This window comes from Copadichromis virginalis, linkage group LG10 (assembly GCF_057382275.1).
Source record: "Copadichromis virginalis isolate Kocher_CV1m ecotype Utaka linkage group LG10, C_Virginalis_male_GT1.1, whole genome shotgun sequence".
Taxonomy (NCBI): Eukaryota; Metazoa; Chordata; class Actinopteri; order Cichliformes; family Cichlidae; genus Copadichromis; species Copadichromis virginalis.
The window spans coordinates 21426893-21444012 of record NC_140627.1 but is presented as its reverse complement, the minus strand read 5'-3'; the positions used below and the strand labels follow the sequence as shown (position 1 = coordinate 21444012).

Genomic DNA, 17120 nt, shown 5'->3' with positions numbered 1-17120 from the left:
AGAAAGGGACTGTGGAAACTTGCCTGTGGGTCTTGGTTTTTTTTTTTTCTTTTTGTTGTTTTTTTACGCTTATCCTCATGGAATAACTTTCATTTTGTAAAATATGTCCACTCTGGAAAGTTTCAGAATTTAAAAAAACACAACATGTCATTCACACAGTTTGATGCTGCAGACACACAAATCACTACAATAATTAAACACGATAAAACTGCATTAGGTTGAAGCAGTGCTGTATTAGTGGTAGTTGCTAAACATTGAATCAGTTGACATTATTGATTTATTTAATAATAAATATTTGCAAAATTTCTGATCAGTTTCATGTTACATGGCTAAAAACACTAAGACAAATCTTTAGTGGTAGTCAATGTGTTGCGCTCTTCTTTATTCTTGCTAGTGAAGCACGTGATTCCTCCAGCCAGGTGTTGGGCTCACCCCTCTGCAGGAAGGCGGACCTCCCGGACCCAAAGGGCTTCTCTGAGGTTGAGGAAGCGCCAACGAATTCATAAAAAGGCCTACAAGATAATTAAACATCTGTGAGCAATTCAGAGGTGTGAAAAACCTGTGTGTGTGAGAAGAATGTATACCTGGGAGTTTAAACTGAAATTGAGCTGTCAGATGGTTGACGGAAACCTTTTTAAGGAATAACAGACATGTCCTTTTACTTCTGTCTAAACCAGCTTAATTACAAAGCCTGGTAATTACTTAATGTCAGTGCAGTCTCATTAATGTAAGCAGTGACCTTCAGTGTGAATTTTGGCAGCTGAATGCTTTAAGGAGCCTGAATCTAAACAGGATGAACTGTAACTTTTAATTGTAAGCTTAAATGTCTTATAACAGATTAGAACCAAGGAAGTTTAATGTCAACAGAGGAAAGTCCACCGAAGAATGAACGTCTCGCTGAAATGTCATCATGTACTTAATTTATCTTGCTCATGATAAGTGTACTGAAATGTCTTGACCGAATCATAGTTATGAGTTTAGTCAGGACGTGTGGTGCCTAGTTTTCTCACCCAGATCTGGTCTCTTGCAGGATGAATCTCGCTGGCTGTAGTTGGAGGAAGCTGACGTGCTATCTGTGGAGGAGGACTTAGTTGAGCCGACTGATGGTCTTATTGCTCCCGGAGGATTTGTTTTGGGCTTTGCCTGAGCTCCAATCGAAGCAGAGTTGCTCCATTCTGGACAACAGTGGCAGACAAGTAATATAAGTGAAGCCCAAAGTAGAGTTTGCTGCTTTGCTTTCATTGCAAGTTACCCCATAAGTTGAACTTTTAACAGCACCAAACAAAACAAACAGATTTGTTAGATTGAGTGTGATCGAGTCTTTGCATAGTATCAGTATCATGTACTAATTTCAGTACTACTTTATGAGCCTCGACAAAAAGGTTGCCATAAAAGTAACTGAACTGAATTGATGAGGTCACACTGTGTTACGTGTGGGTCCCATACCAGAGTGCTCCTCAAGTCGAAAACGGCCAAAGCAGAGGTGAATCCTCCACTGTTTCCTGACATTCTCCTTCATTAAACAGTGGAAGAAGAATATGAAAAGTCCTGCAGCAAATAGAAAAGTAAGAAAAGGTCGTGAGCTCAAGATTAGATAAGATCTGGGTTTGAAGCTCTTTGTTCCTCGCGCAGGTATTTCTAATTTTCTCTGGAATAATTTCATATAGAGAAGTAAACAGCGGTGGTTGCTTCACTCATACAAAAGAAAGTATTATAAGAGAGATCAGTAGAGGTGAAAGCTGTTGTGATATGGTTGCATCATTTGGCTGTTTGAAATCTTCCTTTTCATCTTTTTTTTTTTTTTCCCTCATCCGAGCTTCTTTTGAACTCCGGTTGCAAAGCGGGTTGTTGTGGAAAACTGCACACGTGGTTAGCAAAATTTCACACAATAAATAAATCCACAACAACACCCAAAAGGTTGTCTTCTTAAAAGTAAAGCACCATCTTTTTACAAGTCCGTGCATGTTTATAATGTTTGATCTTTGGCATATTACACTATCCTTACTTCTCAAAATAGTTTTGACTGACTGAAAAGAAGAACTAACACAGCCAGATGTTCATGTCAGCTAATAAAGACACACTTGGCTGACCGAGACGTTAAGTATTCAAAAAAACCTCAACAGATTGAGGCTAAACAGTTACTTATATGGTAAAAATAAGCTTGATGACTTTCAAACTTAAAATAAAATTCTATCTGGACGTTATCGAGCTTTCATTAACTGCCTCTGTACAAAAGGACAACCTTGCAGGCTGTTGAGTCCAGAGAACAGATACAGCAGAACTATTCTGCCTGGCCCCCAGCCAAAGAAGCCAAGAGTCCATGTTAGCCCCAGTAACAAGGTTAGACTGGCAACTCCTTTCAAGTCCTGCATGACTCCACTCCTGGTCCCCGCCGGGCTGTTGGCTCGCATACGTCGAATCTGGATTAGAACCACCACAAAAACCTAAGAGGAGATTGAAAAGAAGCCTCAGAGTGGTTGGATTACAGGCACATGGTAAAAGGGTCAAAAGCAAATTTACACAGTAATAAAGAATGTGTCTAATATGAAGGGTTTTTTTTCTAACTCCACCAGCCACTTTGTTAGATAAAACTGTTCAGCTGCTCATTAATGCAAATGTCTAGTCAGCCAATCACATGGCAGCAGCTCAGTGCATTTAGGTATGTAGACATGGTCAAGGCAACCTGCGGAAATTCAGGCTGAGCATCAGAATGAAGATTTCTGATGATCAGTTCTGATTATCATAATTTGGTATAAACAACATTAAAGCATGGATCCATCCTGCGTTATATCAACAGTTCAGGCTGCTGGTGGTGTAAGGGTGTTGGGAATATTTTCTAGGCACACTTTGGGCCACTTCGTACCATCTGAGCATCATTCAAACGCCACAAGTTGCTTGAGCATTATTTCTCACCATCTCCATTCCTCTTTGATCACAGCGTACCCATGTTGAATTTAAAAGGAATAAGGAGAACACATAACAATCTGACAAGTAAAATCTTTAATGAAATGTGAAATGATTTACCCCGGTGTTGAAGAGAAAGATGAACACAGCGTAGGCAACCACAGACACATAAAATGTCACATCGTCCTGGAGCCAGCAGCTGGGAGGGTGACAAACAGGAAAAAGACAGACGAGGCATTAGTAGACGAGATCAGTGAACACGATGAATGATCAGTGTGGTCGTATTTGAACCTTCTGCAACTAATGAAAACATCTTACTGACTTATCATTCTTGAATCATGTGTTTGGATAGCCCGAGAGTGTAATACCATGTTACATGACTTCCAATATGACATCAGATCAGCTTGATCTGGCTGAAAATAAAATGTGAAGGAAATGGTTTTATCTATTTTTGAAGATTTGTGGTTTTACATCATGGATTTGCTTTTGTAATTGGAGAAAATATGTTGTGATATTCATTTTTTTCCAGCTAAGAGATAGATATAGATTCTTTAGATATAGAGAGAGATTCTATGTGAAAGCTGAATGAAACCTTCAACTCTCTTCAGATCATCAAGTATGTATCAAGATATGAAAAATGAATAAAAGATGAATCCAAAACTCACAAGTTATCAGAGTTGTCCAGCAGCTGTAAGGTAGAAGAAGAAGTGTCTGTGTAGATGTGACTGCCGTAGGCCTCTTTGTTCACGATGAGCACCAGGATGCAAATCACCAGAGGAAGCCCTGGATGGAGATTTCAAATACATACAAGTATGTATGTACTTACAATGTCATACCCTCAGAAAAACAAACAGAAAATATAATTGCTTTTAAAATTAACCCTTTTTGTTATATAAAAATAGCTGTCTAATGTAATGCACTTTTAGAATTGTTGATGATCATATTAAAAATACCCAAACTCTTAAGTAATCGCTGTGAGGCTATACTTTAGGTGTCACACTGCTCAAAAAGCTCCTTGTCAGGCAGTTTATTCTCTTTATGATTTCAGAAAGAGGGGAAATCATTAATATGGCCCAGTTCCCTCCATCTGCTGTTTAAATTTTGATTTTGTGAGATGCAGCCAATCAGAAGGTGACCTAAAAGGAGAGGAGCAAAATGGTTTAATACTCTGCACTGGGGCCCAGTATATGATAAAGATTATTTTGGAACCATGACTCATGCAGAGCATCTCTGCTAGAGTCTAACGATCTAGAGATGGACCTGGAAATGAGCATAATGCGTCGCATTAGAGATTTTTATGAGCTGTCATCACACCATATAAGTAATAATGTTTTCTGTGTTGCCATTAACTAAAATTCAGTCATGCAAAAATGTGACTCACCCCATCCCAGAAAACAAAACTTGAGCATATAAGAGGGCACGTAGGCGTTGAATACTTTAACAAGGGCAAAGTACATGTTAACGGCCTCTAATCCCATCCAGGTGAATGATGCAAGCAGGAAGTAGTGCAGGGTGGAGGCCACAGCCACGCAGAGAGGGTACAGACCCCAGGAGGACAGCCAGGAGTTGACCAGAAACACCAGATTCAAGCCCAGCAGGGCCAGAGAGAGGTTGATGAGAATCTGAGAGGGGTAGTCTCTACGAAGCTTTCTAAGAGAGATATAGACATCGTGGAGAAAGTCGAGAGGTTAGGTACTATGATACTTTTGTGCTACATGTAGATACACGTACAGAAAAACCTTTAGCAGTGAAGTAAACTCAACAAACCTGAGAAATGCATGCATTAAAATACCACCATGACAGTGAAACTTCAGCATATCCTTTGCTGTTTTCTAACACTGAAAACAATGTGTGCCTCACTTAAAACAATAGTTTTCCTCATACATTTGAATTGGTGTTGACAGGCCTGTAGTAGCACCCACAGATCTGTGCTGCATGTAAGCAGAAAACGCTTACTCGAAAGCCGTGTACGTGAGAACGGTAATTCCCAAGAAGAGTGACGAGACTCCACAACCAAGATAGGTGATAATGGTCAGGATCTGCTCATTAGCAGGGTCCAACTGAGTCCTGGCGACATCCTGGAGACATGGAGACGTTTGGTTACAGGGCTGTATTTTCCAGTGTGCATTATTAGCTCTTGGCTGATCCTGTTCCTAACTGTTCCCATATGCAAGTTTACTTTATGTAAACTTGCATAAAGCCCAGCATCTGTCTAACCACTACTACACTGAAACACTTTTACTATCTCTAGCACTTATAGTAAAATTAGTTTCATCATAGCTCAGTGATAAAGTATAGGAATGGGGTTTTATGTATTTTTATTGTGTTTAATTATATAGGGGAAAAAATCTGACATTAATTTATGTAAAGGAAACAACTTGTTAATCAAATAATTTAAAGTGGTTAAAAAAATCCTCTTCGGTAGGCATTCATTACTCTGTAGGCTGAAAGCCACAGAGTAATGAATAAGGGACACTGGTCTGCACCACAGAAACCATGGAATAATTAGCGAAATAAGTAAATCTTTTTAAATAAAATGTATTAGAAATTAATTATAGATTCAATACATTATGTATTTATTTCAATTTTTAATTAATTACAGACACGTTTAATTATTTAATGATGAATTTATTCATTTAATTTTGGCGTTCTTGGTACTGAATAGCCCAGGAGGCATTTCTCATATTTATTATTATTAATAATGGTGCAATTGTTGCAAAACAGCAATCCCATTACAGTATATGTTGTCGGGAGTTACTCGAACATAATGAACTGTTTCAAACTTTTCTTTGCAGTAGTTTATTTTTAAATATTATTCCTTTAGTGCCCTCTGCTGGTTAAGCCTGGTCAAAGCATATTGACGCCACTGCAATTCAGTTTGATACAAGAAAAAGAAAAACATAATTAGTAGTGTGTGTATTGTTGCTGCTGTTACCAAAACTTTAAAGTGCTCTGCCAAAATGTGCTTTTTAGGAAACAGAAAAACAATATTAAAGTAGTAGTTTGTACCAGAAGAACTCCAAAGTGTGTGAGATGATCACACAGGCAGGTTGTGTAGTAAGGGCTGCTGTTGTATTTCCGACATCCATAATTGTCCCAGTCTCCTTGTCCATCTGCATGAGAAGAGTAATGTTTAATGTGGCCCGCTTCTTCCAGAGTTGATTTGATTTGGAAGAATAGGACTGAGATCAGGACGTACTGTTTTTATTGAAGTTCCAGTACACACACTCGACCTGCTTGTAAGGCTTAATCAGAGACAAAAGAAACATTAATGCATTCATTGATTAAAGGTGCTTTCATTACACGCAGTGTATATTGATAGAACAACCTCTCCTACTGTGTTTGGTATAAGATGTTGGAGTGTGACTTCAATATCTTCTTCCAGGTCTTTGATTGGACAGCTGGCGTTGGTCACACTGGCTGCCACCACAAAAGTGTTGAGGGTCTGATCTATTTGTCTCCCCTGAAGTTAAAACACAGTACATATGAATAACATGTTTCACTAATAAGCATCTAGGAGCAATTCTTCACAAAGAAGTGGCTTCATAGAAAATACCACCTTAAAGAGCGACGCGATGGCGTAGAACTGAAACTGGATTCTCGGTCGGGTCTGATTTGGGGCTTGTTGGGGGAAGCAGTGCTGCAGGGCAGATGGGAGGGAGATGAAAGCCAGTGTGCTGTTGAGGGGATACCTGTTGATAAAAATCTATAAAGACAAATTTTCTTAATTCTTTTTAAAGCTCAGGCAACATGTTTCAGCTAACAGCACCGTTGATTTCTGAGATGCACTGCAGACAATTTGAGCAGCATTAATGCGGTAAGTACAGACTCATCTGTATGTTTGCTTAAATATCGCCAAGAAAGACAATGTTTAGTGTCAGTTTCAAGCTGCTGCAAACAGCACTGTTCAAAGCAATGACTGTAGAAAAGCCTACATTTATTGGTTCAAAGTAGCATGTTTTATTCCACATGTGGAAACCTTTTGTAACACCTGTTCACCTGCTTCTTAATGCAGACATTCAGTTTTATTTATATAGTTCCAGTTGACAACAACAGTGGCCTGTAGGCACTTTATATTATAACATAAAGACCCTACAATATTAGAGAGGAACCCCAACAAGCACAGGACTGCCCTATGAACAAGCACTTGGCAACATTGGGAAGGAAAAACTCCCTTTTAACAGGAAGAGACCTCCAGCAGAACCAGGCTCAGGAAGAGGAAGCAAGCTGCTGAGATGGAGCGAGGGGAGAGAGATGGGGCAAATGACAAAATATTAAATCAGCCAATCACATGGCAGCAGCCTTGTAGACATAGTCGAGTAGACCTGCTGAAGTTCGAAGCGAGCAACAGAATGAGGAAGAAAATTTACAGAGAAATTTTGCCGACCTCGGGTTTTTTGCCAGTAGCATCAGACGCCACTCCAATCATTAAACTGTTAAACTCTCCAGGAACTACATCCACCACTGCGATGCCGATGGCTGGAGCGACCAGGGTGGAGGAACCCTCATAACCCACTATCCTGTCTCCCATTGCTTCTGTAATATTCAGGATGCTGGAGAGAAAACAGAAGATTTTAGTGTCCCCACATCAGATTGTTGGAAAAGTTTATTTCTCGTTCTGCATTCATTCCTTACTTGTTAGTAAAAGGCACCAGGTTGCTCTCAGATTTCAGTATGTTTGAAATAATGTTGAGAAGAGCTTGGCCCAGCTCTGGTGTGACCACACTGACGTTAATGATGTCCTGCAGCTTGTTGAGGACTATCGTCAGTTCGTCATAGTTGAGTGTGGAGTGGTTACTCAGTAAGACTTCAATCATATCTACCACATCCTGAGCACTATCTGGAAGTTAAATGGCACAACTTGTGAAACAGGCATTTTTATCCCATTCTAACTTGTAACACAGCACATGTCTAATATGTAACAGGGTTTATGTTGGAAATACAGATGTTTGGGTAATTTTAGAGCTGGGAAAAAAGTCTGTGACTGACCGGCAGTTACACTGACATGGTACAGGTCAGGGATGGTCTCCACCACTGGACCACAGTCTTCCAGCTCTGGAGCCATCCAATGGGTATTGAGCTTGCCTTTACTGTCAAACAGAAGGTGGACAGAGGGAGAATGCATAAAAAAATCTGCAGAGAGTAAAACCTTTAACCTTTTTTTAAAATTTTCATCATCTGGTTATACTGCCACCTCAGCATGTTGCATATCAACATTTGCTAGCCGCACTCTTACTGGAAAATAAATGGCATCGGCTAACTACCCAACAACAGAAATGAGGTTAATTGGATGGATTGGTGACATTATGTGAGACCTCACACAGCTGTGAGCCATTTTGATTCTGAGAATTACCGATCATTTAACCTCTCATTAGTCACACTGAGGTCTTGATTAATGCATTTACAGCAGAGCCATCACTGAGTGTTGTGACACTGAGTCAACACGCAGTCTTTAGAACAGCAGTAAAGCCATATAAATGTATACCAACGGATGTGATTAATACTCAGACGTATCCATGTGTTAAATTTATCAGCCAGCCAAATACATAAAACACACAGCACACTTCAACTGTAAACATGAGGACAAATGTCAGAGCATGTGTACTTTAGCAGTGTTGGTCTAATAAATCTTTACTGCTGGATTGATTTCCATTACTTTAGCTGCAGATATCCAGGGCATCAAGAGGATGAAGCCCAGTAATTTTTTTAATGTTTTTTCACTAGTAAAGGTTTATATTGTTGAGTAGACAAATCCAGCAGCCCTGATAATTCTAAGCTTTTAAAAAAGTCACCTACATAGATGACGAAACCCACAGATTCATTGCAGCGAGTTGCCCAGCAGTCTTTCACACTATGCTGCTTTTAAACTCAACCATGTCACTGACCTGTTGCCATTTAATCACATATTTTGTGAGATGTTTCACTTGGACTACAAATGAAAAATGATTAACAGTCCGAGCTCTCACCAGTGTCGAGTGGCGTGGTGGTCCGGGTTCTTTGGGCACGTTTGATTGGCAGTTTCTCCTCCTGAAGTTTCAGGCCACACAAACAGGCCTTTCAGGGTTTGGCGCATTTCTGCATTGCACTTAAATGACACTGGAACAGTGAGATGTTTGAGAAAGAGATCAAAATGAGAAGATTTTCAGGGCTGGGTCCCCCCCCCTTTTTTTTTTTTAACTCACATATCTGGCTTATCTCTATGTCCTCAGTGAGTATGGAGATGGACCCCTGATTATAAGGTGTCAGCAGTATGTTTCGTATCTTCTCTTCGATTTCATGTATGTCTGACTGCATCATGACTTGGACCTGGAAAATACAGCTCTCTCTTCTGGAAGTAACAGAGCTAAATATGGTTTGCAGAATGACAATGCGCTCATGTACATAGCAAATATAACATCATGATGTTATACTTTTTTAATATTATCTGCGTAAAGGCAAATAAAAATGAACAACGTAGCAGCCAGTTTCCTCCTCCTCCAGGCAGAATTTCAAATTTTTTGTTTATTGTAATCAGTTCTAAATAAAATTGTACGGAGACACACAAAGCTTACCTTGAAACTGTGTCTGCTAATACCTGGGAAAGAGTAAAAAGGATGAAGATGAAGCTTTCAGGGGAGAAACAGCCTTTTGGTTTAAGAAGTCACTGACATATTTTTTATGCTTACTTACTCTGGTAGGGTATTCTGACTGCAGCTTAGGATGATTTCTGGAAGTGAGATCAGTAACTTAAGTTGTTCAAATTGAAAGACCTTTGCGTTCATCAGAATGTGACATATTTCTGGAACTGGGTGAGTTGATGTGTGGTACTCTACCTTTGAGCTTTGGGGACCAGCTGAAATTCAAGCACTGTCATCAAGTTGTTTGGTAGGCTATTGTTGAGCTGTGAAGAGGAAGTTAGCATTCATTTTTACTGCATTACTTCTGCTGTCAGGATTTTACACCCCTATATTTAACCAGGTGAAGGAAAAATAGTTTCCTGTATCTTAAAATAAGAGCTTGGGTGTTCTGTAAGACTTACCCAGGACCTAAGGATCTGTTCTGAGTCACAGCCGCCTGTTATGGACACGTTCACCTTAACCTGAAAATACAGTTCTGCAAAGGAAATTGAGACAGATCAGAAAGTTTTCACCAAGTAATTTATGATGTCAGATGAACCGTACATGCAGTTGTGAAACTGACCGGAGACATTTTCAGGGTTTGTGGCAATGGTCATGGGCGTGGTTACGGTAGTAGAACTTGTACTTGTGATGATGCTTGTGGTTGGGGGTCTAAATTCGGTGGTAGAAAAGGGTGTGGAGGATGGTATTGTGGTTGTAGAGGTAATATTTGTCACCGGAGAAGGCTGTGTCATCGTACTGGAGCTGCTGGTTTCAACTAAGAAACCATCTGGAAGATGCATGTCAGAGACCCACAATGAGTTTTTCTGCAAATACTTCACAAGACCGCACACGTACAGTGCTTATTAATTGGTTAGACCAACACACAATGAATAGTTTATGCCACGTCTACTTTAAATGAACAATATTTGTTATTACAAAAATGTTGTTTCTGTAACGGTTAGTCCAAATGTATGCACAAACGCTTCAATCAAAATGATATTTGTTCATGTTAAAATATAGATAAATATATAAAAATGGAAATAAATATAAAAACACCCTTAAAATTTCATTTATTTCATTACTAATTAGATAAATTAATTTTTGTGATTGAACGTTATGCACTCAAGAAAGTCCAGTTTGTCAATTAAAATTTGGGAATATAAATGTGAATTCAGTTTGATATTCCTCCTCTGTGTCTGCAGAAAAGCTGGAGAACATTAAAAACTTGCAAACTTAAACTGATTGCTTGTTGGTGCATATACCAAGGTAATGACCTAAAGCTACTGCAAAGCTTTGCAGAGATTATTCGACCAAGAAAACAGAATCTGAAATACTGAAACTAATGGAAAACTTGGGATTTATTGGATTCAAATAAAGATCACACAAACGTTTCATCCAAAGCAAGTTTCTGGAAAGAAAACTATTAAAAACTATTTGCAACAAAAGAGACTTTTGAAAAATACCAAATTTAAAAAAACAAGGCAAGACCAGGAAGAAACTGTTATGAAAGCCAAATGAGATTATAAAAAATATAAAGTTTTTTGGTTATTATGTACGAATAAGAACTATAATTAGTTTTTATTAACTATTATCAGTTTCTGTTGAGAATTGTTTCCTACCGACAGGTGTGGTGTGTATGTTTTCTGCATCAGCCCACAGCTTTAACAAACCACTGGGGTCGTTGTAGGGATTTTTAAGCCTCGTGGCTATTAGAGACTGCACATCTGCCACATCCACAGCAGGGATGACATTCACATATACGTTGCAGCGAAAACTACAAGGAAGACACAAAGTCATGCTTTAGATACCACGTTCTTATTCTCTTCTACAACAATGCTTTTCAGGTATTTCGATTATTTTGGGCTCTTTAACCAAAGTTAAAGCCCAACCAAGGTTTTTTTCTATTAAGATGAATGTTTTTCCCAGATTACAAAAATTTTTTGTTTTGTTTTATATACAAATGAAAGAAACATGTCTGTACATTAAAAAAAAAAAAAGTCAGATAGAAATCACACAATATTCTGGGAACTGTAACTCTCTACCATATTACCTGTTGACACTGGAGGGACTGAACCGCATCTGAAGAATAGAAGAACATTTAATACGTATGAAACAAGATGCTGATAAAGATGCTGTCCAGGTCTTACACTCCTACTGTCCTACTGGCCAAACAGACACAGCTATATTTGCATTAAGATAACATCCCCTCATACATACATCAACCTGATGCATCAGTTGAGCTCTGATGTTCTTACCAGCTGGTCTTCATATGGTGTTTTTACGAGGTCTTCTGTATTGGATCTGAAAATAAGAAAATCAAAGAAACTCAGTAACCTTATGGCCCATTTGTTCCTCCCCTCTGACATGTACTATAAAACAAGATTTAATTGTGTGACACACAGTGAGATTCAAATGAATTTTATTGCAAATGTAAATCATCTCCTACCTGGATAGTTCAAACACAGATACTATGTGTAAATAGATGTCGCTCGGCAGCTCCTGTCTGAGCTGCAGGAACAACAAAGAGCAGAAGGCAGTGTTATAGCCGCTGAGATTTACTGCTGCTGAATAAATGTAAAGTAAAGCCTGCACAGTATAATGAAGTCCAAAGCAGCAGGGTCTGGAATTTTTCAGAGAAATAAATGACGAGAAGTCTGACCCTACACAAATTCCCGCCACAGCACGCACAAAATTCCTGGATCCAAAACAATATCTGGATTGAGTCTGTGAATTTCTCTTCAGAATATATATTTTAAAAAATGGAATAAATGACATGAACTCATTGGTAGAGGTAATAAAAATAATTATTCTTATAACAGTTTTTCAAGAATTTAAAAATAGATGAATAAACCTTTTTTTTAAAGTTTTTGTTTGTTTTACCCATTGGTGTGCGATGTCTCTGGCTGTGTAGATCTCAGTTTTGTTCTCATCCTGACGAACAATAGTAATTATCAGTTTCACTTGGTAAATGGACCATGCTGCCAAAGAGAACATAAAACTGCATTAAATGTTTGTAGATTTCATTTAAGACCATAAAAAAACAAGAGTGATAACTTTCAAGCCTACTTCAGTGTGTATATATTTATATATATATATGTATTTTTTACAGTTTGACAGATTTTTTTCTTTATCTTATAAATATTTGAACCTGACCAATATACCACTGGGCTTGAAAGTAAAGGAGAGAAGGGAGAAATTGTCATATTATCTTAGTGAGGACTCATAAATAACTACAGATAACAAATGCTGAGAAATCTCTGGGTTTTTTTTGTCTGAATAAAGAAAAAAGTATCAGTCGATATATTGGATTATTGAATCACTAAATATTGGTATCAGTCTTAAAAATCCCCACATCACTCTGCCTCTATTTAATAATGGCTGCTTATTATTATAAACCAGTAGCTCTCAAACCTCAGAAGCCTGCAGAGTAAAATGACTTTACAGCCCACCGTTTCCATCAATCATTAACAATTAAAAGGATCCAAGTCAGACTTGACTTAATTGAAAGTCTGTGTAAAAGCATCAGCATTTTTATTTTTCCTAAAAAAATACATTTATTCAGCTTAGTTTCACCAGCAGCCACCTGGTGTGTCTCCCTGCCCCACGACTGCGACCTGCCCCATAGGTTGAGAACCACTGTCATAAACTATATATTTTGTATTACGATATGAAGAAAAGATCAAACTGTATTTTTTCCTATCTGCACTGACCTAAAACTGGAGCAGCGCTTTCAGCTAGAGGGAAAGATTCACGTGGAACTAATACTGCGTTTTTCATATGGCTGAACAGACTGTGTGAAAGGAATTTTCTTATGTAAACTAAGCTCTATAGTGCTATGAAAGAGGATTAGGGCCAGTAAAAGAAAAAAATCTTTGGGGGTCATGAGTTCTGACTTCTTCCATATTTCTGAGAAAAACTGGAATGTTTTTTTTTTCATAAAATTCCTGCATTTAGTAGCCAAGAAATTAGAATCATTAACAAGTAAAAGTGTCAACATTTATCATCTTATTGAAACTGTAGACTGTTCCAGTTTTGTAGAGATGAAACAAGCTGCTTGATTAATGCTTCGAATTTTCATCTAATTGATTATGAATTTGTTTTTACATTTACTTAACTGCCAAATAGAAAGGTGGTGAGTATTTAATGTGAGGGGATACACCACAGACAGCCAACAAACTATCGCTGAGGCTGGAAAAAGCTTGATGAATGTGGCATTTACTGCAGTAAAATAAAATCAGATGATAACGGCAAAGGTTTCAAGTGAAAGTATTCAGGGTTTGTAAGTTGCATGCTCACTGCAATTCAGGCTGCAATCTTGTAGTGGAGCACAGATCTGAGTGTCCCAGTTGTTTCTCTCCCACTTCACAACATCCCCCTCTGTACAGTTCATTGATGCCACTTCCTTGCTGCTGCGTTCTCTCCCCCACATCCGAAACAGAGAGAGTTTTCCCGACACACGGGATATAGGAATGATCTTTATGTTGCCGTTTACAATGAAATGTCCTGATCCCAGAGTGAGCGATCCATTGGGGGCCAGTGTGGAGCACGAAGAGGAGGCAGAAGAAGCAGCTCCATAGAGGACTGTGAGAGAGGGAAGGCATACAAAAGGTGGTCAAGGAAAGACTAAAAAAATCACTGAAACAGCCAAGGCAGGTTTTCCATATCATTTTCTAAACAGGGAATGTAGCTGTAGCCCAGATTCATTTAAGACGTCATGAGCAAAAACACAAGACGGCTATAACTCTTGATAGTGACCTTTGTAAGCAGATTATCACTTGATGCAACCGTGTTATCAATATATAAATCACTGAGATGTTCCAGCCAGACAAGTTTTAGATAATAGACTGAAAAGGAGCACCTGCATTCAGTATTGCCTGACAGCCTGTGTAGGAAAATCAGAATCAGTTACAGGAGAAAACTGAGAGGATCAGACTTCTAGATCCCAAAAGCCATTTCTAAAAAACATCTTTATTTCTTCACCAATCTTTATTTCTAATCCCAGAATAAAATTAGGCTTTTAAAGAACACACGATGAGAGGAAACCCACCTGCCGTGAGGTTCAGCAGGGTCCCTTTAAGGTATAGGGCAGGTCTGTCTTTCGTATGTGACCAGGTCAGGCATAGTGGGTACCACTGTGACTCAAGGAGGACGATCTTCTGGGTCCTCCACTCCACGCCAAACAACCAGACCACTAAATGACCCGCCTTAAACCCCAGCCCCAGCTCAGCATACTGTGCCTTTGGATGTCGGTACATAAAGGCGGTCCACGGTGAGGAACCTATGGTCTAGACATGTTTGGAGTTAGTGAGATTTCATTTCTTTAACTGTTCGGCACCTTTAAAAATATCCCTGTGACAGTTAAACCAGTTATAACTGCAGGACATTTATCATCAGTACCTTCTCTAGATTCAGGTAGAAGCAGACTGTGAGCTCTTGCAGGGGGGGGATGGTGATCTGATGCTTTAGTGTCCAGTGGCTGCATCCTGCAGTGAAATTAGCCACTTCCCCCCATAGACTGAACCTAGGCACTGAGAGAAAAATACATCGTTTTTATAAAAAAGTGCTTCCACAGCAGGAAATCTGAACAAAGGGAGAAGGTTTTACCTTCAGAACCTTCTGGACGTTACATAACTTTCCTATTACAATACTGAATGCTGTTTATTGATCATGTATTCTAATTTATTTATGAGATCTTGAGACTGTCTTTCTGGATGGATTTCCTGATCATTGGACAATGTCCAGACTTTGTTGTGTATTTTGGTTGGAAATGAGCAGTGGATGTTGATAGATCCACTGGTAGATTTTCACCATACATTGTTGTGGAAGCAAATCACTTTTGGAGCTTCTTAACTGGTTTTGCTGGGTATTATATGAAAAAAGAACATTTTTCATTCCTGAAAGGAGTGTGTACAGTCTGGTTTTCAAGTAATTAAGACACTTAATTCAGCTTCTGCATTGAGTTTGATCCTTTTTCAGTTTTAGTTAAAACTGAGAGTTGTCGCAGTGTGTTGGGAAACCTCAATTATGTTCATATTTAAACAGGGTTGGGTTTTTTCTTTGGTTTGTTTGTCTGTTGAAACGAAATATGTTTAAAATTTTTCATCTGAATTAAATAATTACTATATTATTGAAGTGTTTGAACTGTTTTATGCATAATGTCCCATTTTTAGAGGTTCATAATTAATTGGACAATTGACTGGCAGGGAGGTTCTGTTCTCTGGTTATTAAGCAGCAAAAAGAGTGGAGTTTATTCCAGGCTTTTCAGTGAAACTCCATTATTGGGCTGAAAAGGCAAAACAACCCGGTCAGAGAGACAGCAAAAACTTTAGTAGTAATCAGCAATCTGCCTCATTCTTACAAAGCTTGCATGCACCAACCAACTCACCAACAACAAAAAGCCAGAAAGACCACAAAAAGCAACGAAAATTGAATTATTTCCATGGTTAAGAAAAACAGCCTTAAAACATCTAACAAAGTAAAGAACACTCGATGAGGGGTTGGGTGGATCTACCAGTCCAAGAGACATCTTCAAGAAGCCCTTTTTCATACTTTAGACTCAAAAGATAGAAAACATCTAAAAGAGCTGGCACAGCTCTAAAAAAAAAATCAACCTTTATAACCCTTAAAATTCTGTGAGTCCACTTACCTTTGAACATCTGAAAATGGGGGACTGTATAAAAATTCCTCAAAGTTAAGTCAATGCTTTTGTTAACATTGAATTTAACCCATAGATTGTTTGATTTGAAACGCACTGTGATGGTGTACGCAAGCTCAATCACAAAAAGAAAGAAAAAAAACACTTATAAACCTAACTGTTAGTCTCATTGCAACTCTTTTTTTTTCATTGTCAAAAATTACCCTAATGGGTAATTATTTTTTTGCTTTAGAAATTATCATCAGTGTGTTTTGCAGCCACTTTTACAGACCCGGCCACTTTAAAAGGAACGTGTGAAGAACATTTTTTTCTTCTTTACTTATTTAGTCAGCAGGAGCTGAATCTGGAGTCAGTTAAACTGTCTACAGTATTACATCATGCTTTTCCACCTTTCACCTTGTGGTCTTTAATGGCTCTACATGATATACGTGAGGTTTGTTTTAGATGATTTTGACTTTTTTACAATCAGCTGACTTTCTCACAGAACCATGGCTTCAAGTAATACGCAAACATGATTTGTGATCAAATAAATTGTGATCTCTTTTGTATTTTTTCCATTTTTTTAGTTGTTCCTACCGTCTGCTTTAGCAGGACCCGGGCTGCCCAGCAGAGACAGAGAGAAAAAAACATTCAGGTAATTTTGAAGGATGACCATGATGAAATCTGAAAAATAAAATTAAATAATTACACTATTATTTGTGCATTAACTGTATAATAAAGTATTTTTATTATTAGAATTATTAGAAGCATCAAAGTTTATCAAAGTTTTTGAGCATAAGTGAAGAACTTACCTTCGACAGAATCGCCTGAAAGCCAGGAGATGAATCTGAAAGTAAATCCTGGTCGAGATTCTCAGCAACTACACTTCATCCTGCAAAGTCTCAGCTCACTGGTTTCGAACAAGCTCTGAGACGATGCATAAAAATCAAGTCACGAACCTTTGTCTGTGACCGTGAAGCAGG

At 38.5% G+C, this 17120-nt stretch overlaps 1 protein-coding gene across 1 annotated transcript; it reads right to left on the bottom strand.

Moving 5' to 3' along the window:
• Positions 1-390: 390 nt before the first annotated feature.
• On the bottom strand, positions 391-16813 carry adgrg4b (adhesion G protein-coupled receptor G4b). The gene is given in 29 exon segments (XM_085471305.1): positions 391-512; positions 1011-1175; positions 1447-1548; positions 2243-2444; positions 3025-3103; positions 3570-3687; positions 4286-4554; positions 4861-4982; positions 5914-6017; positions 6104-6140; positions 6233-6367; positions 6464-6610; positions 7292-7457; positions 7540-7744; positions 7894-7994; positions 8871-9000; positions 9087-9247; positions 9690-9784; positions 9923-9996; positions 10084-10290; positions 11123-11277; positions 11554-11582; positions 11759-11804; positions 11950-12011; positions 12384-12481; positions 13800-14072; positions 14551-14788; positions 14901-15031; positions 16735-16813. Coding segments are annotated over 29 exon segments (3852 nt in total).
• Between the last annotated feature and the right edge of the window lie 307 nt (positions 16814-17120).